Genomic DNA, 26,403 nt, shown 5'->3' on the forward strand with positions numbered 1-26,403 from the left:
CTCAAAACTTTAAAAAGGTGGGAGGCCTGCAGGTATCTTCCAGTGACCAAGCAACCCTGGATTTGGGAAGAAAGGAGGGGAAAAATGGGCTATATACACAAGGGAATATTTATTTATTCATAAAGAATGAAATCCTGTCATTTGCAGCAAAATGGTTGGAACAGATGGACATTACGTGAAATAAGCCAAACACAGAAAGATGAGTACCACATGTTCTCACTCGTTTGTGGAAACTAAAAAAGTCGACCTGATGGTAGAATAGTGATTACTAGAGAGTGAGAAGGGAGAATGGGTGGATAAAGGAGGGCTGGGTTTGGATCAGTGCACAGTGTAAAAATGTGTTAAAACAACATACTGAACCCATCAATATGTATAGTTAATACATGTTAATTTAAAAAGCATTTATAAAAGGGAATTCTGATTTTATTTTATACATATCATTAGAAGGAAGTGAAATGGGGATTAACTGGAAAATTAGATTACGGTATATTATTCAATTGCCACCTAGAACAGATTATGATGAGCCAACCTGTTCATAAAAGGCAGTTGCCTCACACTTGAAAGTGCCCTGTGACTCTGGACTTAAGCTTTTTTTCACAAAATAGAAATAAATATTAAAGGGGCTGGGGATATAGCTCAGCTGGCCGAGTGTTTGACTCACATGCACAAGGCCCTGGGTTCAATCCCCAGCACCACAAAAAAAAAAAAAAAAGAAAGAAGAAAAGAAATAACTATTAAGAACAGCAAAACTTGTTGATTGATTGTATGTCCTCCTCTGAGAAGTGTCTGTTCAGGTCCTTGGCCCATTTGTTGATTGGGTTATTTGTTTTCTTATTGTCTAATTTTTTGAGTTCTTTGTATACTCTGGATATTAGGGCTCTATCTGAAGTGTGAGGAGCAAAAATTTGTTCCCATGATGTAGGCTCCCTATTTACCTCTTTTATTGTTTCTCTTGCTGAGAGAAAACTTTTCAGTTTAAGTAAGTCCCATTTGTTGATTCTTGTTATCAACTTTTGTGCTATGGGTGTCCTATTAAGGAATTTGGAGCCCGACCCTACAATATGTAGATCGGCGCCAACTTTTTCTTCTATCAGACGCAGAGTCTCTGATTTGATATCTAGCTCCTTGATCCACTTTGAGTTAACTTTTGTGCATGGTGAGAGGAGGGGATTCAGTTTCATTTTGTTGCATATGGATTTCCAGTTTTCCCAGCACCATTTGTTGACGATGCTATCCTCCCTCCATTGCATGCTTTTAGCTCCTTTATCAAATATAAGATAGTTGTAGCTTTGTGGATTAGTCTCTGTGTCCTCTATTCTGTACCATTGGTCCACCCTCCTGTTTTGGTACCAGTACCATGCTGTTTTTGTTACTATTGCTCTGTAGTATAGTTTTAAGTCTGGTATCGCTATACCGCCTGATTCGCACTTCCTGCTTAGAATTGCTTTTGCTATTCTGGGTCTTTTATTTTTCCATATGAATTTCATGATTGCTTTATCCATTTCTACAAGAAATGCCGTTGGGAGTTTGATTGGCATTGCATTAAACCTATAGAGAAAAAAAAAAAAAAGAACAGCAAAACTTTATTTTTAAAAAATTGCCTTTGTTGCAAGTTTAAAAACAGGAAAGGCCATTTTTCCAACCTAAAGACTTCATAAATATGGCCAGTGTAGGAAGCATGTCATTTAAAAGGATCATGTTGAAAATGGTAAAAGAGGATATCTATGGGCATTTAGCCAACTTGTCAGAGGCGGTGAGATCCTCAGGCAGCCTGAGCACCATGGTTAGGTTACTTCACAGTCCAGCAATTACAGCTTGATTCCTACACTTAATAGAAGGGAATGTAGTTTTTAGGATCCAACAAGGGAAAAATGTCCCTGAAAAGGAAGGAAAAGAAACAGTCACAAAGTGCTGATGAGAAACTATTATATGACCTCAGACCCACTGAGGCCCTCAGGCCTCACGGGGGGGAGAAGCCAACAATTTGAAATCCCTGAAGCCATTACAATATTCTGATGATTCAAGTATAATAGGTTACATATAAATATATATATATGTAGACCCACACACAAACAACAGTATATAAGTTCGTAATAGATCTACTATATGATATACATTATATATATATATATATGCGCATATATACACTCATATATATAAAGAGAGATTATTATATTTTACATATAGTGATATATATAGAGAGAGAGATGAGGGAGAGAGAGAAATAAAGCACATGCTATTATCTGGTAAGTTCTCAGTTAACCAGTGTTTATAAACTTTACATGGCCACCGTATCTCAAGTTTTAAATTATGAGTGTCAGCTGATACATTGGAAAAAAAATAAAGGTCTGTCCTTCTGACATAACTAAAGTCCAAGGAATAATTCTTATGACTGATTTAAGAGGAGTGTTCAATTTTGGCATTTAAATTCTTCTAGAACAAAAAGCTGATTAAGAGTTGGCAAACATATCAGTTACCATCTTCATGGAAATTCACAATCCTATTCCATATTTATGCTATAGATGCCAAAGATTTTTTTTTTTTTTGCAGGCGTAGATTGATAATACAAAATGGCTCTCAAGGTTGCAATTATAAAAGTTTGTTCGAAAGAATGAAAAATGTTAATGAAACGTATACCTAATAACCGTAAGAATACATGATTTCAACAATCCTGAACTAAAATCTCCCGAGTATCTGGTATACAAAGTATGGTGTATGTCATTTAACAAACCAATACCTATTTTCACCAATGTAGACATTTATGGCACTAATTCAAAATACTCTCACCTAGATAATGTTCTCGGAAGGTTTTCCAAGTGTTCGACTTCACATGACAGTGAGCATTTCTGTCCCACCGGCCTTCTGGATTCACGACTACTATTACCTCGTATTTTCATCACCAAATTTATTGGAAACTTTCTGAACAAAATAAAAAACAAATATATAGATTTGAGCACTGTTTTAATTAAATTTTTGGAGACAAGGAACATCTCATAAATGGAAAGTTTGACAACAGAACCTCTCTAGTATCATCTCTTTGATGATTGTAGATCAGCCATATACCAACTGACTGAGTATCATCTATTTATTGACAGAATCAACTGATTTTTTTTTAGATCTACTCACTTAACTAACCAGAATTGTATAGATCAAATCAGGCCCAATGCTCAACTTCAGTGTACTGTGCAATAATTTTACTCTGATCAGACCTGGGTGGCCAAAGACAATGTCAGATAACCTTAATCTCAGTGATCTACTACACTTACCTTTGAATGTAGCATGATATTGGGATTTGGCCAATGAAATCTAAATGCACCGGATCATATGTGATTGAACTTTCAATGAGGATTGCTAATGGGTATTCCTAAAGGTATAAAGAATATAACTTCAGTTTTTTTAATCATATCTCATTTTAATGGTTTCAAATTCAATTTTTAAAATGCAGCATATGAAAAACAAGGTAATAATCATGTTTAGCTTATGAAATAAAGTAGATATAAGTACAAGATAAAATAGAACAGAATAAATGACAAAATATGTTTGTAGCAGACATTAATAGTTCCCAGCATAATATATGCCTAATTTTTTAGTTAATATGTATTTATCTAATTGTTTTTCTTCAGTAGAAAACACATAATTTATATATTTCTTATACATGCATTTATCTGATGCTCTGCCTTTTAGTTACAGATATTTGAGATAAATGTATTTTACTATATATTCACTTTCGAGAGATCAAACAACCATCAAGTGATCTCATATTATTATACAAACTGTATAAGATGCTAAATAAATATAATTCTGTCTACAGAAAAAAAATAGTTCCTGGCATAGTCTAAGGAATTTATTTGTTTGACAGTGAGTCTGCATAGACAAATTTGCTCATCACATTTTAAGAATCAGAATCTGACTGAGGCAGAACTAAGTTACTGAGTGTGACTTCTAGTTAAATATTTGAAAACTTACATCCTGCCTATTTTCAAAATAGAGATAATATAAACCAGGAGTTGGCGAATGTTTTCTAAAATGGGCTTAAAAAATAGTCTTTGCAGACCATACTGTATATCACTATACCCATTCTTCTGCCTTTGTTAGCATGAAAGCAGACATACGTAATAACTAAATGAAAGTGACCTTGTTCCAGTAAAACTTACTATACAGGGCTGGGATTGTGGCTCAGCAGTAGAGCACTCGCCTAGCACCTGCAAGGCACTGGGTTGAATCCTCAGCACCACATAAAAATAAATAAGTAAAATAAAGATCCAACTACAACTAAAAATTATATTTAAAAAAATTTACTATACAAACAACAGAAGCTGACAGGATTTGACCATTGGTAATCTAAAGCTACTAACTTTAGACCTTATTTTTGTTGAATGTGTTAAAAATATTTCTGAGAACAAACAATTGAAATAAGAACTTTACTCATTTATTTACCTTCAGAGGGATGAATTCCATTGAGTGAAAAACAATCAGTATGCTCTAATTAAATGCTACAGTTTAGAATACTTACATCCTAGAATTGAAAAACAACTATCAAAAATCACACATTCAATTAGAGAATATCATGCTAAGCAAAGGAAGCCAATCCCAAAAAACCAAAGGCCAAATGTTTTCTCTGATAAGTGGATGCTAATCCATAATGGGGAGAAGTGGAGGAAATTTGCATTGGGCAAAGTGGTTGGGGGATAGAAGAGGAGGGGGTAGGGGAATAGGAAAGATGGTGGAATGAGAGGGACATCATTACCCTGGATACACGTATGATTGCAAGAATGGCGTGACCCTACTTTGCATACTTCTCTGAAGTGAAAAATTGTGCTCCATTTGTGTACAATGAATGGAAGAGCATTCTGCTGTCATGTATTAGAATACTTTTTTTAAAAAATGACATACTCAACTCTTCTATGCATTCAGATACAGTCAATATTTTACATGATTCATCTTTAAACATTCCATTTAGCATCTAGAAACTATGGTATTCAAGAGTGCTTGCTGGTACCTCATATCATCCAAAAGCAAATAAAATGTCCATGTTAAAAACTTTTAGTGTTGAGCATTAAACAGGAAATGTTTATTATACATTAAGGAAGTTCATTTTAACTTGGAGTTCTCACAAACAGGAATATGTGAGTCCTGGGGTCTTGTGATACAATAAATAGGAAGATAATAGAATACAAGTCACATTATCAAATACCTGTTCCTCCTCCTGCTCTTACAACTTCATATCTTTTCCTTTCTCTGAATTTCCTTTTTCGCCGCCCCAGGGAATTTCTCCCTTCCTGGGTGACAAATGGAAATCTCAGCACCTATCTGCTTAAAAATTACCTATCTATGGTATCAGTGAGAAAGAGAGAGTCTTCTCCAAGATGTCCCAGCAAATATCCTAGAAAGGTTCCAGGTGACCTAACATGATTTTCTAAAGTGAAAATTGGCATGGACTCTTCGTTTGTTTCCCAAATATTTGAGTTCCTACATTTTACTAACCAACAATTACACTTGGTAATTGAGTCCGCCATGTGCTAAGTTGAGTGCTTACCGTGTGCTGAGCATTGTTTTAGGTACTAAGGAAGAGAAGCCAAGAAATGATGGGGCCATGCACCCAAAGCCAAGAATAGAATCAGTCCCCCCAAAATCATTTATATCAGGAGAGGTGCAGGTGTGGTTCCAAAAGGGAAAAACAAACTGTCATTACCAATCACAGCCACAAATTAACATAAAGGAGGAAAATTAAAGTTTTCTAATTTCAGAAAAGACTGATTCTTCTCATCAATCAATACAGGGGAAATATAACCTGATAGACCCTATATGTCAGTTGAAATTTTAAGTCAACAACAACAAAAGAAGAGGGGATTGAAGAACTGTTCCAAAGTAAATGTTTCCTTCAGGTTAGATTTTATCACAGAGAACATAAAATCATTCTAGCAGAGGCAAGAGAGGAGGTAAAGGAATACATAGTTTTTTTTTTAAATTACAAGTTCTGTATTTCTCTTCTACTGTGGAAAGAATATAAATTGAGAGAGAGAAAAAAAATCAATTGACAATTAAGTTTCAACAGCTCAGTTTTAGCCAGTAGTTTGTGATCCTAAAATAATTGAAGAATATATTATTTGCTCTTAGATGGAGAGGAAAGGAGGAGGGACAGGAAAGGGGAAGAAATGTAGAATGAATTTGACAAAATTATGCTATATGCATGTATAAATATACCACATTGAATTCTACCTTTAAGTATAACTATAAAGCACCAATCAAAAATAAATGAGTGGGGCTGGGGCTGTAGCTCAGTGGAAGAGTACTTGTCTTGCACGGGTGAGGCACTGGGTTCAATCCTCAGTGCCACATAAAAATAAATAAAATAAAAACATGCTGTCCATCTACCAAAAAAAATTTTTTTTAATGAGTAGAGGGCACTGGGGTTGTGGGTCAGTGGTAGAGCACTTGCCTGGCATGTCTGAGGCAGTGGCTTTGAGTCTCAGCACCACATATAAATAAATGAATAAAATACAGGCCCATCAACAACTAAATATATATATATATATTAAAAAATAAAATAAAAATAAATGAGTGGAAGGTAGACCAATAGAGTAGAAGAAAGGGAATAGGGAGGGGGGTGGGAGGAGGAGAAGGAGGAACAGAAGAATGGGTATAGTGATATACAACAGGAGTGGGAGACCAGGAAGATAATTCATTTTGTGTGTGCTTTATAATTATAATCATTAATTATTTGATTTTTTATAAATTATATTTTATAAACAACATCAAATAATTAATTAAGTCCACAAAATCATTTATACCAGGAGTGGTGCAGGTGTGGTTCCAAAAGGGAAAAACCAAACTGTCATTACCAGTCACAGCCACAAGTTAACATAAAGGAGGAAAATTATAGTTTTCTCATTTCAAAAAAGACTGAATCTTCAGGAAAAGCAAGTATTTTAAAAGATATTGCATTTAAGCACAAAAACAGGGTCTAAAAATAATTCTATTTAAGGAATATTAATCCTGTAGAATGCCTTCAGACTGTGTAGTGTGATTTCTGCCTTTAGATGTTTTTCAGGGATTCATTAGTCTTTAGACACAGTCTTAATAACTCTGTTAACATGGTCCAAGAAAGGTATCCAAATTGTTTTTAAAAATAAATAAACAAATGCCCTTACATAAACCCTGATGCCACAAAAAGCTAGAAGATAAAGGAACTGGAAGAAGTCCTCCTTGACTATGTTCACAGGGCAGCCATACCCAAGGTAGAGCTCATTTGACTGAGGTTGCAGGTCATTTATTATAGGTGTTCGTCTAACTTTGACCAGGAGCCAGGAAGCAGAACAGGTGACAGTCACTGTTGAAAGAAAATAACAAAAAGGGGAAAATATTATATAACATGTGTGTCCCCCAACAACAGCTTGGGAAATTTTCAGCCTGTTCAACTTGGTTGAATTCTCAACTACAGAGTGAAAATGTTTTCTATTTGTATATTTTCCCACTGTAAGATATTGGATCAAATACTTCATCTCTGTGACTCAGTTTCTTCATCAGAATATGGAAAAATCTTAGGAGAGTTATTTACTGAGATGTTCTAAGCCAAAGATCCGACCCCCTCCCCCGGGGTTTAAGAAAGCATTCAAATTTTACCAGTAGGTCTCATGAATATGTTTTTGAAATATTTCCCATTGTAACAGATCTAGACCTGAAATAGGAAAGGAAGAGCTTTTATAATTGGTTACACACAAGTGAAAATTTATCATGTGCTCCTATTTAAATTTTTCAGTTACAGTGTTGGAGCCTGCTAATATTACCTGCCTGATAACTAGATGAAACCAAAGAATTCTAAAATTGCCAGGTGCAATGGTACATGCCAGTAATCCCAGTGACTGGGGAAGCTGAGGCAGGAAGATCGCAAGTTTGAAGTCAGCTTGGGGAACTTAGCAACACCCTATCACAAAATAAAAAGGACTCCAGATATAGCTCAATGGTAGAGCCCTGGGTTTCATACACACACACACACAAACACATACAATAAAATAAAATAAATAAATCCCAAGTTGAACAAAGAATTATAAGATAAATAATATTTCGGTTACCTCAATAACTTTTATGACTGCTAACAAATTTTGGTCTGAGTCATACTTATTGTGTCTCTATGAATTCAAGTTATTATCCCATACTTACAGATGAATAAACTTATGCCCTTACATAACTGCTAAGTGGCAGAGCAGAATTAAAACCAATGCAAAATCTATTCAGAGTCTCAACTCTAAAAAGGAATCATTCACAGCTGAAAACAGCTGACTACTCTCTGACCAAACTTCCTAACACATGGCTAGAACATGCAGACCTAAGGAATTTTCTCTCCAGGGGACCTGGCAATCTCTCCTGATTTTGCCAGTCAGTGCAAGTATTTTATATTCTGCACAGAGACTAGCCAGTCTCTAGACAAAAGAAATTATGAACTTGGAAATTTTTTGAAAGTGTGGAGAAAAATATCTTGAGATCAGCTCAGGGGATAGATTCAAAAGGAAGAACTGTGCTGAAGACAGGTGGTCAAAACCCTAGCTTACTGCAACCTAGCAGTGTTTTAGCAACTGATCACCAGATGATACGAAACAAAACCCAAAAGTCAACAGTATGCTTTAAAAGCACCCTCACTGCTTGAAATTGCCACCTCTGGAATTCTCTCGGTTACTTACAATCAGCAAGACCCTTAACGGACACAAAAAGCATAAGAAGTCCTCTTAGCACGCCTGAGAGCTTCATTGTCACTTCAAGTCTCAGTCCCAGGTATTGCAACAAGCAAGAAACCAAGGTAGTCGGGCCTCTGCAGGGTTTATAAACCTCTTGCCTCCTCAGCTGTGAGTGATGATTTACCATTCTGGAAGACACTAAGAAGCCCTTAACATAGTCTTGGCCTTTTCTCCTGGGAGCCAAAATTACAATTATAAATCAGAAAATCAGGGAAGAGAATATAAAAGTGATCCTGGGTGTATCCCCTATGGTGTCTTCCCCAAGCATGTATTTGTCTTACATATTTTATGTCTATCTATTGGATGATTAAAGCAAGGATTTGCAAGGTTAGGAGAATCCAAGTAGTAATGAAACTCAGTTTTCAGATGGGACTAGATTTCCCACTTTGCCAATTTCCTTTTGGGTTCTTGTCTTGCAGATTTGAGGAATAAAATCCATGGACAAAAAGGGAAGGCAAGAGTAAAATGAAGTAGCATTTATTTAGGTGAGAAAAGACAGAACTCCTGCAATGCAGACAGCATCGACTTGCTAACTTGGGGGCTTACATGGGTTTTGGGTATGAGCATTGATCAAAATCTATGTTAAACAAGCCTGAGAAAGTATCAAGGCTATTGGTTGTGTCCTTCAGCCTGAGTTTCAATCATTCCTATAATTCCCATTGGGGTTCACTCCTTTCTTCCATTCCTGCCTCTCTAAAACAAAGGAGTTGGCCAGAGTGTTTCCACAGGTGAGTCCTATGGTCTTTTTTGAAACAGGCCTTGATGGTACCATTGATATTTCTACCAGTTATCCTTCAGGTGCGGTCTCTGCCTTTAAATAAGACCTCAATTGAGGCCAATTACCCATTGCCTGACCCTTATTGGTATTCATTAATACCAAAGAACCATTTGCAAATTGAATGAAAATACTGTATACCATATTATCAGGTTCACTATGGGATTTTGTGAGAAAAGAACAGGAAAAAAAAAAAAGCCAATGCCCCACGTGCAAGCCAATGATTCAGATCCAGTAAGCCTGGGCCAAACAGCACTAACCACCTCCAGGAGGTCCTGGTTCAGATAAACAAACCAACACAGCATGGTCTGAGGGCCGGGAAAATGCAACTTTTAGATTTCGAGGCATTTATCATGAATATGTACATATTAGGGTGCTGACGAAAGATTCTCTAAGGGATTTTTGGACAACTAAATCTAGAAATGAAAATTCCTAAGAGAAAGGGCTAATGGGAAAGAATAACAATGCTGCCCAGCTCCAAATGTTGGAAGCTTCAAATTTTGAAACCCCTAAAAAGTTCCATCTCAAAACTAAAAGTCTACTGTTTTGCCTTAAGATATTAAATGGCATGTCACGAAGCCTGTGTCAGCTCTGAGTGCAGGATGATTGCTGGTGAATAGTGTCAAATCCCGATACAGATCTCCAGGACGGTGAGCTGACGTGACACAGAACTAGCAAAGAGTTCCATCTGTGAACATCAGAAACCTCAAGGTGATGTCCTCGCTAGTATTTATTTCTATTACATTGCATATTCTTAAAATCAATAGGATTTTAGAGTGTTTGATGCTTAACACATTTAGGAAGGTCAAGGACTATAATCAGTCAATTTTATTCGACAATAATTTTCTGTTCTCTTAATCCGACAGGTGAACATGTTTTTTTACAAAGTTAACAAGAAGCTGGGTATGGTGGTGTGTGCCTATAATCCCATTGGTTTGGGAGACTGAGGCAGGAGGATCATGAGTTCAAAGCTAGCCTCAGTAATTTAGCAAGGCTCCAAGCAACTCAGTGAGACCCTGTCTCTAAATAAAATTTTTAAAAGGGCTGGGGATATGGCTCAGTGGTTAAGTGCCCTGAGTTCAATCCCTGGTACCAAAAATATAAATAAATAAACAGTTAACAACGTAAGAATACATAATTCTGAAATCTCTAATTCTAATAACTTACATGCTTTCTTCCTCTGTTAAAATAACCGCTGAAATTTTTTAGAGGTTAAATTTGCATAAAATTAACCATTTTAAATACACAATTCAGGGTATTTAGCACATTCACACATGTTCAATCATCAGTAGTTCCAAAATATCTTCATCACCCCCGGCCTGAAGAAGCACCTAAAGCAATTAAGCAACTCCCCACTCCTCTCTTCTCCCAATCCCCGGAAACCATTAATCTTTCTGTTCCTGTGGATTTACCCATTTTGAATATTGTATAAAAATTGAATTATCTGTGACTTTTTGTGCATAGATTATTTCATTTAATGTAACTTTGTTCAAGATACACTAAATCCTAGTCTCGGCACATCATTCCTCGTCAGAGTTGAATAAAACCCCTTTGGATGGATATATCATATTGTGTTTTTTTATTATCTACTGATGCACACTTGAGTTAACATGTTTGTGAACAGTGCTACTATGAATCTTTCTGTACAATATTTGTTTGAATATTTGTTTTCAATTCTGTGGGCTGGAGGCCTATATTTTAATTGCCTCTATTCACCCCACTGCTGAGGGAGAGCTTCCCATGCCAGGGTTGCAGCGATCGCCAAACACTTGACAAGTGACACAGAACAGATTGGCTCCTCAGCAGTTCATTAGGACTTGCCGTCACTGCCTGGGGAATGCCCCATGTCACATAGGGCCACAGGGAAGCTGCACTTAGGGTAAAGAAAGTGGGCAGCCAGGTGGTACAAGTCACAGTCCTCACAGTCTGAAGAGGATGAGATGACCCCTGGCTCCCACAGGAGGACACAATGGCCTCCTTTGAATGATTCATTAGGCTGTCACAAAACAGAAACTGCCATTCAGAGATAAGTTTCCACTCACTGGCTTCCACGTATCTGCTCCTCCTGGGGACTTAATCCACAGGAGCAAAGAGGGGAGATATCTGTGAAGTCAAGTCAGTAGAGGCCCTCCCCATCTCACCAGACATGGAGAGCCTCATGGAAATAAAAGCACATAACACGGGGCCTTAATTTTAGTCCTGATATGACGAGTTGATGGTGGAACCCACAACTTACCTCCTCCAGCCATGTACAAAGGCCCCAGTTTCTCCGAATCCCAGCTAACACTGTATATTGTGAAACTGAGAGTTATGTGTCACTGTTTCTCATTGACAGTTTTGTGGTTGGTTGTGAAGAGATTGTCTCATCGTGTTTTTTATTTGCATTTCTCAACTGATTCACGTCTTTTCAGGTGCTTGTCCGGTCCTTTGTAAATCTTTGGAGAAATGCCTACTCAAGTTCTTTTCCATTTTTGATTGTTTGTCTTTTTGCTATTCAGTTGTAAATGTTCTTTAAATACTCTGAATACTAGACACCTTACAGGCTCAAGGTTCACAATTTTTTTTTCCCATCCTGTAGAATATCTTTTCACTCGATTGAGGTTGTTTTAATTTTTGTCAACTCCATTTTTCTATGTTTCCCTTCATTGCTTGTGATTTCAATGCTGTGCCTAAAATTTGACTGCCAAATCCAAGGTCATGAAAAATTTCCCCTAAGTCATATAGCTTCATGTCTTATATTTAGGTGTTTGCTACATTTTGAGTTCGTCTTTCGAATGGTAAGAGGTAGGAGTTCCACGTTTTTTCTTTTCCATGGGGATATTCAGTTGTCTCAGCACCATTTATTGAAGAGACAATTTGTTCCCCAACTAATGATCTTGGTACCCTGGCCAAAAATCTGTTGATCGTGGATGTTTGGGTTTATTTTTAGACTCTCTATTCCATTAATCTATATCTTTATCCTTATGCCAGTCACTATTTTTATTACCGTCGGTTGTGGTATATTGTGAAACTGAGAGTTATGTGTCACTATTCTTTTTCAAGATTGTTTGGTTATTTTGGATTTCCACATGTGTTCTATGGTCAGCTTTTTTCTTTATGAAAAAAAAATGGCATTGGGGATTTTGATAGAGATTGCACTCAATGCATAGATTGCTTTCAGTATTGTCCTCATAGTAATGTAAGGCATGTATGCCTTGTAAGGGTCCGGCGAACGTCGGAGGAAGAGACCACCAAGAGACCGGCTCATGCAACAGCAAAAGGGGATTTATTGAGGATCCAATCCAGCACGCTGGGGCTCCAGGCTCACTCAAGAAGGGAGAGCGGCCAAGAGCCCCGAGCAGAGGTTAAGCAGTGCTTAAGTACACTTTTTGGGGAGTGCGGGGACTTTGCATACATCAGAACAAATCATCATGAGGCGCGGGAAAATCAAACAACAATTTTTAAACATGATTAGTACATTCATTGGCGGGAACAGGTCGGGAGGGAGTGATAGGTCAATCCTAAGAAGGGGGGTACATTCAAACTGATTGGTTTGGGCCCTGAGATGCCTACGTGCCAAGCTGCACAGGGTCCTAGGTTATTAAACAACTAAATGGTCAGGGGGAATATCTACTGGGCAGTCCCGGGAATTGTCCTAACAGCTACAGGAATTTCAGGTTTTGGGTGTAGCATAGGAACTTAACAATACCTGGTCCTTTACATTTTAACTCAGGCTTTGCAGCTTAGAAACTTTACAATACCCAGTCTTTTACACTTTAACTTCAATTTCTTTTACTCTTACAGCCTGAGCACAGGATATATTTGGTATTTATTTAGGCATTCATTTCTTTCAGGAGCCTTTTGCAGTTTTCAGATGGGTTTTTGTCTGCCCTTGTAGCTGTGTCACGCTATCTTGATAATAAATTTAGGGTATGTTTTGATATCTGGAACAGTAAATTCTTCTACATTTCCTATAAAGATATTTTGAGGCTATTTGGCCAAATGTCATTTCATAATTTTTAGAGTTTACACTTGCTTATATTTTCCCTTGTTTTATTTTTACCTTCTTAACAAAATTTTAAGTCTATAGTACAGTGTCATTAACAAGGTTGTACAGTAGGGCTCTAGAACTTTTTCATCTGCCATTCCATAATTTTTAAGGTTTCCCAGTAACAAAAGGAAAAAAATAGAAATGCAATCAGTATTGGAATCAATCTATAATCAATGGATCTTCAGTCCATGATCATAATCTCTTCATTTTTTTATGTCTTTTTAATATGTAAGAGTAATGTTTTACAATCTTCTCTTTAGTATTCTTGCATATTTCCTTAGACTTTTTCATAGGTATTAATACTTTCATGCATTTATATTATTTTTCTTACTCTTGATGGTACAATGAATTGCAGCTGTTTTATATATTAATAACCAAACTTATTTTTCAGTAGGTCACCTGCATTTTACATATATAAAATGTTTCTTCTGTGAACAAAAACAGTATTATTTCTTTCTAGATAGCTGTTTATTCTGTTGTACCTTTATGTTACCATATTCTCTACACAGAACCTTCAATAAAGTCAAGTGAAATGGTAACAGTGAATACCCTTGTTTTATTCCTGATCTCAGTGGAAAAGTTATAGAATGTTTGATATTTTGCTTCTATATCATCATTGATTCAGAAATGCCATCAAAATTTTTCTGCATTTACTGAGATTATACCATCAATTCATCTGATAAGCTGGTAAAATACTTTGATATTTTTCTAATGTTAAGTGCAACTTTCATTACTTATGCAAACCCATCATCCTTATATTTCTGGATAGTTGGACTTGGCTTTTCTAACATACTTTTTAGAGCTTTTAGTTCCATGTATATCAGTGACAATGGTAACTGGTTATTTTCCTATTGTCCTTTTCAGATTTTTTTATCAAGATTATCCTAGCTTCATAAAATGAGGTGGAGATTATTATCTCTTTACCAATTCTCTCAAAGAATTATTTCTTCTTAAATATTTACTAGAGGGCTGGGGTTGTGACTCAGTGGTAGAGTGTTCACCTAGCATGCATGAGGCACTATGTTCAATCCTCAGCACCACATAAAAATAAAATAAAGGAAAAAATATTTAGTAGAAATATACTGGCCTATTTAGAGGCCTTAGTGGATACTAAGCACATAACCGAAAATTTCAATTATGTTATGTGTTCAGAGACCTCAAATCACCAAGTAATTCAGGAACCCTCTGTAGTGAAATGGAAGTGTTACACATAGGATCAGACCAAAAAAATAGTCAAGCTGAGGTCTTGTTGCTCCATAAAGATGTCCCAGGAGTGTCTCTTTTTCTCTCAGCATATCACTCAAGAAGTTCCTGCCTCCACAAACCAGATGAGGACTCAGATAAAGAAAACTCCAAGGTCATGCATGGGCCTGGGTCACTGATGGCCCCTCCAAATAATGTCTACAGGAATGGATTAGAGTGAGGCTAAATCCTGTGTCCTTTAGTGGGCACAGTAAAGGACGTGGCACAGTGTGAGGCTTTGTGCAATATGGATGGCTTTCCTAACTGCCCTACCAAATGTCCTGGTTGTTTGGTCAGATTAGTAGCAAGACTCAGAATGGCATATAAAATAAGTCTGTCTGGAGATGAGACAGCTGGACAAAAATCAACTGTGCAACTAATAAGGTGTTTGTTACCAATATGGACATTCATAGAAAAAGGGAACACAATCAATGAGTAGTCTGGTTGTCAGCTAAATTTAGACACTGAATCATGTTTCATCTCGGAACAAACAGATATGTGACCAATTACCTCCTGGATTTGCAAGATGGCGGCTCATGAAAATTCAGATACTGTTCTAGACTGGGCCTGTGTGCAATAAACTGCTACTATCACCAGAAGATACTGAAACAACATGGAAGAGCAGTCCTGACTGCCAGCTTCTGGATAAAACTAAAGGTACTGCCCAGGGACAAAGCCCTCCCCCCCACAAACAGGACGTTCTTAGCAAACAGATCACACTGGGCCTCTCTTCCCATCATCCCATCTAGACTATCCAGCTGGATCCTGACTGCAGCTGGGACTTGTTCCGGATTTGGCCTAAATATGCTTATACGGTCTACTGATTTAAGCCACACTGTCTAGGCCCTACAAGAACACATTTGTTCCCTCTTTGGGTTCCCTAAAAACATTGTATCTGATAATAGCTTTGCAATGTAGACCACACATCAGTGGACCCAATCAAGGGCCATATTATGGACTCTCCATGCTCCACAGCACCCCAAGTCACTGGTACAGTTGAGCATTTTAGTAGACAATTAAAGAACCAGTTTAAGTGGCTAATGGGAATAAGATAACCCTATCCTATAGTATAGGTCTCAGGTTGAGTAATCTGGGGCTTCACAGCAATTTGCCTAAAGGGTAGTTCTCATTTCCACCACATTTGATCAGGCTATGCATCCTTTTCCTCTTTTACAATTATTTACAGATCAATCTCCATGAGAAATCCTCCAAGAACCTTTTATTCCCTCAGAGATTCAAATCAATGGTAGATCAGGATGCTCATTAGAAAAGCAAGATCTTGGAGAAACTCACCTTCTCCATTTACTTCACTGGTATAGATCATGGATTTTGCCTACAAGGATCTCAGGTATAATGACTATCAATTTGAGGTCTCTGGTTCAACATTTTCCTTCAGCTGGCCCTGCTCCTTAATGAAACTGGCAGGAGAGAACTAGTCTTAGGTTGGCCTCCTAGTTCTCTAGAATAGACCCTAATGAGCTATGGAACATCTTTTCCTGGCTTGCTAATATTTAGGCTTATGGCCTTCAAGCTCATGCCCCTTGGGGTAATGCTGAGTGTAGCACTAGTCTGTGATTTCCTCTGACAGATTAATGATTATGTTCATATCCCCTCAATGTCCAGTTCACTCAAATCCAGGGTCCTAAGGATTAAAGGGTAGATTTGAATGCTCTGGCTCCAGGACTCCCAAGCCAGTCTTCGTCATTTGCATATCTACATTCCTAGTCCAAGTATCTCCATTCAGAGGCCTCCTTGTCAATGACCTTGGCTGGAACAATTTTCTCCACTTTGACTCAGTAGCTTTCCCCTCCTAGCCCTTTCAACTGCTAGGGAGCCAGCACCACTTTTTGCTTCTTGGAAAAAAAAAAAGCTTCATTTCAATGTGGCCTGTCATCCTAATTGACCAATTTGATACTTGTTTGCTCAACAGGTTGTGGACTGATTAAAAGGTAAATTTATGAAAGCCACTTAGAACAGTGCCAAACTATGACCAGTTCTTTTCTGTTTAATTTGTTCCTGTAACTAAATGCATTGTTGGAATGCTTAAGATTAACATAAATTCTTACCTCATATTTTAAGGTGTATGTACAATATTTTTTAATACTGTACATTTTGGAGTATGTTTTCATAAATGTTTTATATAATTATAAATGGAAATTTGGTATTTTTGGATATCTGTATTTCTAGCAACTTAACATGAATTGGGAAAAATCCTGTTTTTCTAGATTCTGAGCATGATAATGAAGCAAACTTTCATTTTTATAATATTTAGTAGACTATGCTATGCCATATTATTTATAAATGTGATGTTTTATAAATGGGCCTCTGATTAGCAGTCTCATATTTTAAATTGAGTTTACACAGTGATTGATGTATCATTTTTTTGGCCTATATACATGCAGATGTTAAACCACAAACACAAAGAAAAGACCACCAACTCCAATTTTATTTATTTTATTTATTTAGCTTTTTTTTTTGGTTCAACTCCAATTTTAAATCAAATTAAAGCAAGCTTGTAATTCCAACCCACCGGGACTCTCTCTCCAAAAATCCATGGGTTAAAAGACAGTATTCCAGCTCTCTAGGAGCACAGTTTTATAGTACAAAAAGTTGCAAAAAGGGGGCTGTCTTGAGAACTTACAGATAACAGGATTTTGACAAGCATAATACAAATGCAGGTAGTAGGTTAATGGTCTAAATGATTCAGCACTTAGGGAGTAAATTTAGATCCCAAAATAAGAATTTATGAGGTGCCATTAGGGTTTCAGAGAGGATTGTTATCTGGTCAGGGAAAACCAGGCATGAGTGAGTTCAAGGCAAGGGCAGGCATTCCAAGCAAGTTTAGAAATTGCAATAATTTATAGTAAAACAGAAATTAACTTTTCATGACTTTGTGATGAAATGGCTCCCAATCTTAAGATGGAATTAGGCTGGGTTCATCAGTGACAACATGGAGAGGTTGTCCAGTAGGTATTACATCAAGAATTTTCCCATAAAACACCTCTTTGTACAACACCTATTTTTGCTTTTCTTTTGTTTAATTTTTAAGACTTCTCTTTAGTTCTTAGTTTTCTAAAATTTCCACCCACATCAATCTAACAGACAGGTTGAAAGGATTGAGGTAGGCAGGACACATACTTTACATGTATGGGGCAGATGTTGATATGAGGAATTGTAGCAATTCCAACTGGTATAGTAGAAATCAGTTCTATTTTCATATCTCCCCAGAGGAGAATTAAGAGTATTTCCTTATGAATTGAAATAAAAATCCTCACATTCAGAGGTAGGTATACTCCATATGGTGTCGGTGACGTCCCTCAGTGGTTTACCAGAAAGGGAAAGGTGGGAAAGTAGAGAACAGGCAAACAGGCAGGGAAGTGGAACTACACAGGAGCAGGACAGCATAGTTGCTTACTGTGTTCCCAAGAAGGAGCAGTTTTTGAAACCTACGTATGGAATTTCTGTTCAACCTTCTCTCATAAGAAAATTCAATCTTCAACCCATTAGTGAGAAGGAACAGTCTCTCCACATGCCTGTGGGGATTTTCACTGGTCTCAGTTGGAATCTTCCTGGCCCTTGGTCTCTTGCATCATGAAAACTATAAGGCAGGGACCCCCCTCCTTGATCTCCCTGATTGGTTGGGGAAGTTAAGGAGGGGCAAAGATCTGGAGCAATTCTCATTTTTCCAGGGGGCTAATCTCTGATGTCAACAACTTTACCAAAAATAAAGAATACAGTGTGATTATGACTCCCTTATAACTTTCATCCATTGGTTCATAATCTATAGACTAAGAGTAAATAGTTTCAAGAAAACTCCTAAGAGCACATGATTTCTTACAAGATTTTTCCAATGCCACTAGTTAATCCACTGCTTTATCAGTAAAGACTTTTGGAAAATGGAATTTAATTTTGGTTCACAGCTAACTGACATAAAAAAATCTCTGCCTAAATTTCAACTTCTTATGAGCAAGATGGATGAATCAGTTTTTACACTGGCTTAAAATTATTATTACATAGTAGAGAAACAGGTAGAAAGAGGAAAAAATAGAAAAGACAGAAATAAAGAGAATAACACAGTTCACTCTCCTTTCAACCAGGTACAGAGACAACTTTGATTTCATCTTGTGTTACACAAGTCATCAGAAGGAAGTGATATGGGCACTAATAAGAACTACATCATAGTGCAGTAGCTACTCAGCTGTCACTCAGAAGTATATGATGAAATGCAGTCACATTTTAGTCTACAACACCACATTAAGTCATGACTTACACTTTTTTTGAAGAAAATAGCTACTAAAAATTGCAAAATGAGGGGCTGGAGTCGTGGCTCAGTGGTAGAGCACTTGCCTAGCACATGTGAGACACTGGGTTCAATCCTCAGCACCACATAAAAATAAACAAAATAAAGGCATTGTGTCCATCTACAATTAAAAAAAGATTTTTTTAATTACAAAACTTTTTAAAATGCCTTCACTACAAATTTAAAATCTCTTTCTCCCCCACAAGAAAAGTTCTTAAATTTGGACTGCAGAGAAAGCTATTAATTTTTTAAAAAAATAGGCAAAAGATGATATCCATAGGAATTTAGTCCAACCTCCAATAAGCAATAAAATCTTCAGACAGCCAAAGTACCAGGGTTAGTAAGGTAACCTCCCCATCTACAATTTATACTTTCATTCATATATTTAATCAGGAATAAAATGTATGTATTCTACAATCCCTATAATGAAAGAAAAAAATCATGAAGCATTATTGATAGGAAACTACTGTATAAGTAGTCATTCAGACTAATCAAGGTGGGAGCATATAAGAGGACATCAATTTTCAATCCCAGAACCCATTAAAATATTTTAATGAATTAAGCTTAGCAGTGACATTATATTTACAGTATCATTAATAAATGTTTATCAATTTTTCCATAAGAGTAATATTTCAAGTGTTGACTTAAATGCACCAGTTGACATATAGAAAGGGCTGGGGGGAGTTGTATGGAATAGATAATCCCTAATGGAACAATCTAGATAAGGTTTTATCTTCCAAAAAATTCATTCTTAACATGAAATGTGAGACTTCAGATATAGGGAATAGTATCTATGGTGCACCATTGTACCATGTGACCAGGAAAACTTCTACCCCTCAATCTTTCATCCTCTATCATACTTGAACACAGTATGGTAAGGGAAAGAACAAGGGAGAAAATATCCATAGATGGGATATTCATAGAGCCCTCTTACTTTGCAAGTCCTTCACACACAGATTTTAAAGTCATTATTGTTTTTTCAATGCATAATCACTTTAATAACAAAAAGAAACTAAAAATCAAAACCTTAGTAAAGAACTATCCAAAAATTGTCTTAAGGAAAATGGCAAATCGGGCTGGGGTTGTGGCTCAGTGGTAGAGTACTTGCCTAGCGTGTATGGGGCACTGGGTTCAATTCTCAGCACCACATATAAACAAATAAATAAAGGTCCATCAATAACTAATAAAAAAATTTTAAAAATGGCAAATCAATAAATAAAGAAGTTTGAAAAAGTGTTTTAATCATGTACCAATTCAGACAATTCAGTATTTTTTGGACTTTATAGTAGGCCTTCAAAAATTGAGGTCTGACAAAGCACATGGTAACCCAGAAATAGAGAAATATCTCATCACAGATTGACAATGCTTCAGAAGAAGGGGATCAAGGGAGGGAAAAGGGGAGATACTAGGGAATGAAATTGATTGAATTGTACTGTTTTATTGTGTGCACATATATTATAAAAAAAATCCCATGGTTATGTATAATTATAATGCACCAATAAAAAGTATAAATTAATAAAAGATTTGTTAGACATTACCAATGTAGAAGCTTTCCATTTTTCACCCACAATCATCTGCATGCGATTAATCCTTTGTTTGGGGTACATAAACATTATTAAAGGAATATGTTAGTCTGGATAGGATGTATGTTAAACCTGAAGTTTCGGTTGCCTGACATATGTTTGTTACTCTTGATATCTATCAACACAAGCAAGGGACTCAGCTCCATAGAGTCACTGAAGGCCCCAAGCAAATGAAGGTTGCACCTTCCTACACTCACTCCTCTGTTTTATCCGGGAAGAGCCTCTCAGAACTTCAGCTCACAGCTTACTGACCAGTGATAACCTCCAGCCTCCCCTAGAAGGGAATGTGATGATCACTTGCATATATAGTGGTCATCAATATCTTTTTCAGAGAATTACACAGAACTGTTCTGATAGCCATCATTATACCACTTTTTTTAAAAAATGATAACCCGTAAACCTACACACATAGGACCCTGGCCCATCTGAACCACCACAGGGCAAGCTAAGGATCTGCTTTGATAAGGGATCCTGAGGTTTTCAATTTTAAATGTTGTAACAAGTTTTGTTTAAAACAGTCAATATTTTAAAGGCCTAAATAAAATATGTAAGTACAAAAAAAAAACAGAACACAAAACACAATACTCATAATTTTTTAAATGCCTATTAACAGATTTGAGGTTTTATAATTATATAAATTATGCCTAGGTCTTTGTATCCTTGTGATAGATTGCTCATAACCACATATTCTTCTCATACAAGTATGTAAATATCTTTTCAGTGAGATTTGACTATTCCTCCCACACACAGGCAAAACAAATTTCCCCAGCCACTTGAATCTGGGCTGTTCTGGGACTCACCTTGACCAACAGAATGTGATCATAATGATGTATAAATCCTAGAGTTGAGGCTCAGCAAATCGCAGTCTCTGCCTCACCCCCTTGAGAGTATTATATAATTAAGCCAATTGAGGTAACAAGAGAAGGAGAGAGGGGTGCAAGTAAATCAAGGCCCAAGTGTACCAGCACTAACTATCCAATATGTGCATGAGACCATCTTGGAACTCCCATGCTACCCAATCTTCCAGCTTAATGCAGCTCTTCACTGAAGCTAGAATAAAAGCCCAACCAACCCACAGAATTATGAGACATGAAAAGTGTCATCATTTTAAGTCACTAAGTATTGGGATAATTTATTACACTACAGGAGTGAACTAATGACCTGTATAAAATAATGTAGTTTATGACAAAATAAATAAGTAAAATTTGCTTTTCCATATTAAGATATTTCTCATGGCTATGCCATACTAACCAAACTATTCATCAGTATATTTTAAATAAAAATAAAACTATGATGAACAGGTAGCTATTTACTTATTTTAAAAATGAATTTGTGTGGAAATTGCCCTTGACATATATACAGGATAAAAATATATTTCAACACATAAAATATGAATTTACAAATGTTCAAGTAAATACAGTAAACATATAAATAAATGAAGACCAGACACTCTAACCCTGGGTCCTGCTCCAGTATCCTCCCTCGAGTCAACTCAAACTTTTAAAATTTAGGAATCCTACTATATGACTTTGTGAGAAAGAAAGATTCCTGGAATGAAGTGAAATTTGTTTCCATCTAAACTCCTGAAACTATTTCTACTATTTATCAGAGGAAAAGGGGGAAGGTTATAGTAAGGAACCAAGTTATCGGCACAGTTTTCTCTGTTGTTTATCTAGAAATTTTAAGGCTAAAGAAACTTTTGTAGCCAATCTGGAGAGAATATATGCAACCAATATTAGTAAAACCTCAAAGCACTTTGTACACTCTATTAACTATGCTAACATATCAAGCTGGGTGAAGTGGCACATACTTGCAATCCTAGTTACTCAAGAGGGTAAGATAGAAGGATCCCAAAATCAAGGATGGCCTAGGAAACAGCAAGATCCCATCTCAAAGTTTAAAAAAGCCTGGGGATGTAGCTCAGCAGTAGAGTGCCCAATTCAGAAAAAATTCCCAACTACAGGAAAAAGAAAATGTTAATAAGAGTTCTCTCTCTGTGGTGGTACTGAGACATATTCTCTTATTTATAGAAAGCAGCACAGAAAATTTTATTAAGAATTTTACAGATAAATATGTTTTAAGAAAACACAAACCTAGACTTTTGGATTATAGGAGGATAATGACAATAGCCTAAAATATCTTCTTGGATGCTCTAAAAAACATACATAACAGAATAAAGCTATTTCCTATGCCTACAGCAAACTGAGAAAATAAAGAGAATGCTGTATTAGTCAGTTTTCCATTACTGTGATCAACATACCTGACAAAAACAACTTAGAAGAGGAAAAGATTATTTGGGGTTTGTGGTTTCTGATATTCAGTCCTTGGTCAGCCAACTCCGTTGCTCTGGGCTTGAGGTGAGGCAGAACATTATGGCACAAGAACATAGTTGAAGAAAGCTACTCAGTACATGACAGCCAGGAAGAAAAGAGACATATCAGGGACAAGATATAGTCCAAAGTCATGCCCCCATTGACCTTCCTCCTCTAGCCACACCCCACCTCCTGACAGTTGCCACCCAGTAGTTCAAAAAAAGTTGTTCATCAAATGGATTAGTTCACTGATGAGATTATAACCTCTAAAATCTAATTATCTAAAATCTACCTCTGTACCTTGCTGGCAGGAAGCCCATGCTTTCAGCGCATAAGCTTTCCAGGGACATCAAACATCCAATCCATGACAATTACTAACTTGAAGCTGCATTCCAGTGGGGAAAGCATGTCTAAAACCAGACCCAGGGGTCAATCTAGAAGCCAGACACCTTCAAAAAACATATACTGTTATTCCCATATTACAGATCAGGAAATTGAGGCCAAGAGAAATATATAAGAAGAATGTGCAATGAGTAACTTCCAAAACTATTTATTGAATTTGATTCCAGTATAATTTTTAAACTCCTTTCTCAAAAGGAGTCATAAAATAAATGTCAATTTTATTAAAATTACATATTTATAAGAACATCTAAAAACACATGATATCAGTAAAAGCTATGCCATTTCAAAAGATTGTTATTGCTTCTCTGTCTTCAAGAGACTGATGTTGCTCTGTGCATCATTATGTAACCCATTTCCATTTCCCAATTGAAAATAAAATGAGGCATGTGGTGGTCAGTGTTCTAATGTTAGGCACTTCCTAGAAGAGAAAAAGAAAGAATTGATAAATGTCTTTCATATTAGTAATGATGGGATAATCTGGCTAAACTAGTTTTCTTATTGGGATAGAAAGGAGGGAAGAAATTGATCTGTATCCTCAAGACTAACCCATGAGAAGACATCACATCAAGAGCTATAAATACTTAAATTTAAAAATGCTCAGGCACAAAATTTAAGTACAATGTATTAAACTGTGTGCAACACAATTCACAATAGCTATGGATGAACATCAGATACCCATCAAGAGGTGACTAGATTAAGAAATTGTAGTATGTAACTGTGTATATACATACACACACAAAAAAAATGGAGTTCTACTCAGACATAAAAAGAATGAAATTATGGCATTTGTCAGTAAATGGATGGAAATGGAGAACATCATGCTAAGTGAAATAAGCCAAGCTCAAACTCAAAGTTTGGGTGTTCTCTCTCATATATGGAGGCTAGAGTCAAATAAAGGAAAGGGGGAGGGAGGGCAGGGTAACAAGGGAAATATCAGGGATGTAGGAGGACATGAAGAGAGAGAGTGAAGGAATGGAAAGGGGAGTAATGAAGAATAAATCCTTAAATCATCTCATGTGCACATATATACTACAGGGAACGTCACCTTTAAGAATAGGTAGAAAGTAACCATCAAATATGAATTAATAGACAAGCAAAAGGAAGTCTAGTAAAGTAGGAGAATGGGAAAAGGGGGAAAGAGGGACATCATGAACTGAAAGCAAATTCCACATATGTATGAGTTTGCTGGGATAGACCCAACTGCTGTGTGTAACTATAGAGCTCTAGAACAAATAAAATGAGTGCAACATTCCAATTTCCTAGAGTAAATGGCTTCATTTCGAACTCTAGCTTTAAAGCAATCTCTGTAGAACAAACCCCTTTCCCTTCAGGGTCATACCTTGTCCCAAGTACCCTAAACATGTAATATTTTTTTTTAACAACTTCCCTTTCACTGCTGATTCAGTGGGAAAATTCCACGAGTAGGGAACATTCTTCTGAACAAGTTTGATTTTAAGAAAGACGATTTATCTCTAAGAAAATGCCAAGTTTGTACCTTTAGTGATTGCTTAGTGACTGACTGCCTTCATAGTAAAACTAAAATATTTCTTGTTACTATATAAGTTTCAGTGAATGTTGAAGTGGCCAACTATGCACACATCAACACCAAGATTACAGATCTGGTCTACTCTACAAAGCCCGAGAAACCCTACTAGAGATCCCCCTATAGGGTCAGATGAATGGGACAATATCATGAAGACTAATTCACAAGATGACATAGTAACACATACATCTTCCATTCCTGAACTGGAAGGCTGGTAAGTACCTGATATATGAAACCACACATTTATGCAATTTTCTTTTCTAAAATCTTCCTTTTATCATAGACCATACCTGAAGAATATTAATAAATTGATATTTAACTACCTTGACTTCATTGATCTTCGTGGATAGAGAAGGATCTAAGTATAGGAGTATGACAACACAATCACAAGTATTTAGAAGGGCACCGGAAGTATTTTTGGAAAAATGGAGAAGCCAATGATTCGATCTGCCTAGAAAATAAAGAAACAAACTTCAAACAAAGAACAAGAGATAAAACATTTTAATGTCTATTTAGGCCCCAGTGTGATCAAACTGAAGTCCAAGTATTATTTCTATTTGCTGACACTAGGATTTTTTTTCTATTTTTTAAATGAGAGGGCCACTGTGTCCCATTGCTGTTTAGACACCAGAATGAGATCATAGATTCTTAGTATAGAATTTAAATATGAAAACATTTATGTAAAAGTTGCCTTAAGAACATCTTCCAGACATATGACATTTTATAACTAGATTAAAATAATGATTGGTAAATAAAGGCTCGACATAAAATTAGACCTATTGAACGTTTCCAAAAGTATAAAAACTGAAAAAGTTCATCTCATGATCCTGAAGGCATATAACTGTCATTAGAAACTAGGAAAATTAATTAAAAATATAATTCTTCTTGCTGACAGTTGTGAACCCTAATGTGCTCATGTAATTATTGCTAGAGAAAATAAGACAGGAAAAATATAGAATGTAGAAATTAAATGGAACCCCAGGTTGATCCTGACATGAAAAATATTTTAAAGAAATTAGAGGAATAATGATCTTCCCATTCATTTACAAATGGCAGACACCTCTTAGTATTTGCAAAGATAAATGCTTGTTCTACTAAACACAAAATAAAAAATTTTAAAAAATCAACTGTGTGTCATCGCAGTCAGATCTTGGTGTGCAAGAAAACATCCTTCTTATTTTCAAAACTATTTAGGAAGTAGAGAGATGATTCAAGATCCATTGAGGATGTATAACAACATGCTTTAAAAGAGAAACCAGGGCTGTCATTAAAGGGGGCTTTCGGGGAAGGCATTTTTCAATACTTTCTCTGAACACAAGTACCTTGGGTGGATGAATAAAAGCGCAGGCCATTTGGGGGGCGGGGCTTCATTAACAGCGCATGTGATAGGCATGATTCCTTGCCTTGGTGATGTTTTCGAGATAAATGATAGTGAGGTCCTAAAAATAACCTTCCCCTTTGCAATCTGAGGGCATAAAATAAAT

General features: G+C 36.5%; 1 protein-coding gene across 1 annotated transcript; it reads right to left on the bottom strand.

Moving 5' to 3' along the window:
* Nucleotides 1-1,828: 1,828 nt before the first annotated feature.
* On the bottom strand, nucleotides 1,829-8,745 carry Oosp4a (oocyte secreted protein family member 4A). Its single transcript, XM_046444523.1, has 5 exons — nucleotides 8,679-8,745; nucleotides 7,152-7,330; nucleotides 3,267-3,364; nucleotides 2,788-2,919; nucleotides 1,829-1,877 (listed from the first exon to the last, which is right to left on the bottom strand). Exons 1-5 carry the CDS (start codon nucleotides 8,743-8,745, stop codon nucleotides 1,829-1,831), a joined length of 525 nt encoding a protein of 174 aa, XP_046300479.1.
* Between the last annotated feature and the right edge of the window lie 17,658 nt (nucleotides 8,746-26,403).

The sequence above is a fragment of the Marmota monax genome, unplaced genomic scaffold (assembly GCF_021218885.2).
Source record: "Marmota monax isolate L192 unplaced genomic scaffold, Marmota_monax_Labrador192_F-V1.1 WCK01_AAM20220418_F8-fsc00038, whole genome shotgun sequence".
Taxonomy (NCBI): domain Eukaryota; kingdom Metazoa; phylum Chordata; class Mammalia; order Rodentia; family Sciuridae; genus Marmota; species Marmota monax.

Excerpts from the sequence above, each read along its gene's own strand:
- Oosp4a (XM_046444523.1), bottom strand. The coding sequence starts at position 8,745 with ATGAAGCTCTCAGGCGTGCTAAGAGGACTTCTTATGCTTTTTGTGTCC. Across the intron at positions 3,365-7,151 it reads TTTGTGGCATCAGGGTTTAT|GAATACCCATTAGCAATCCT; the intron begins GTAAGGGCATTT and ends TTATACCTTTAG. Across the intron at positions 1,878-2,787 it reads CTTCCGAGAACATTATCTAG|GGACATTTTTCCCTTGTTGG; the intron begins GTGAGAGTATTT and ends CTTCCTTTTCAG.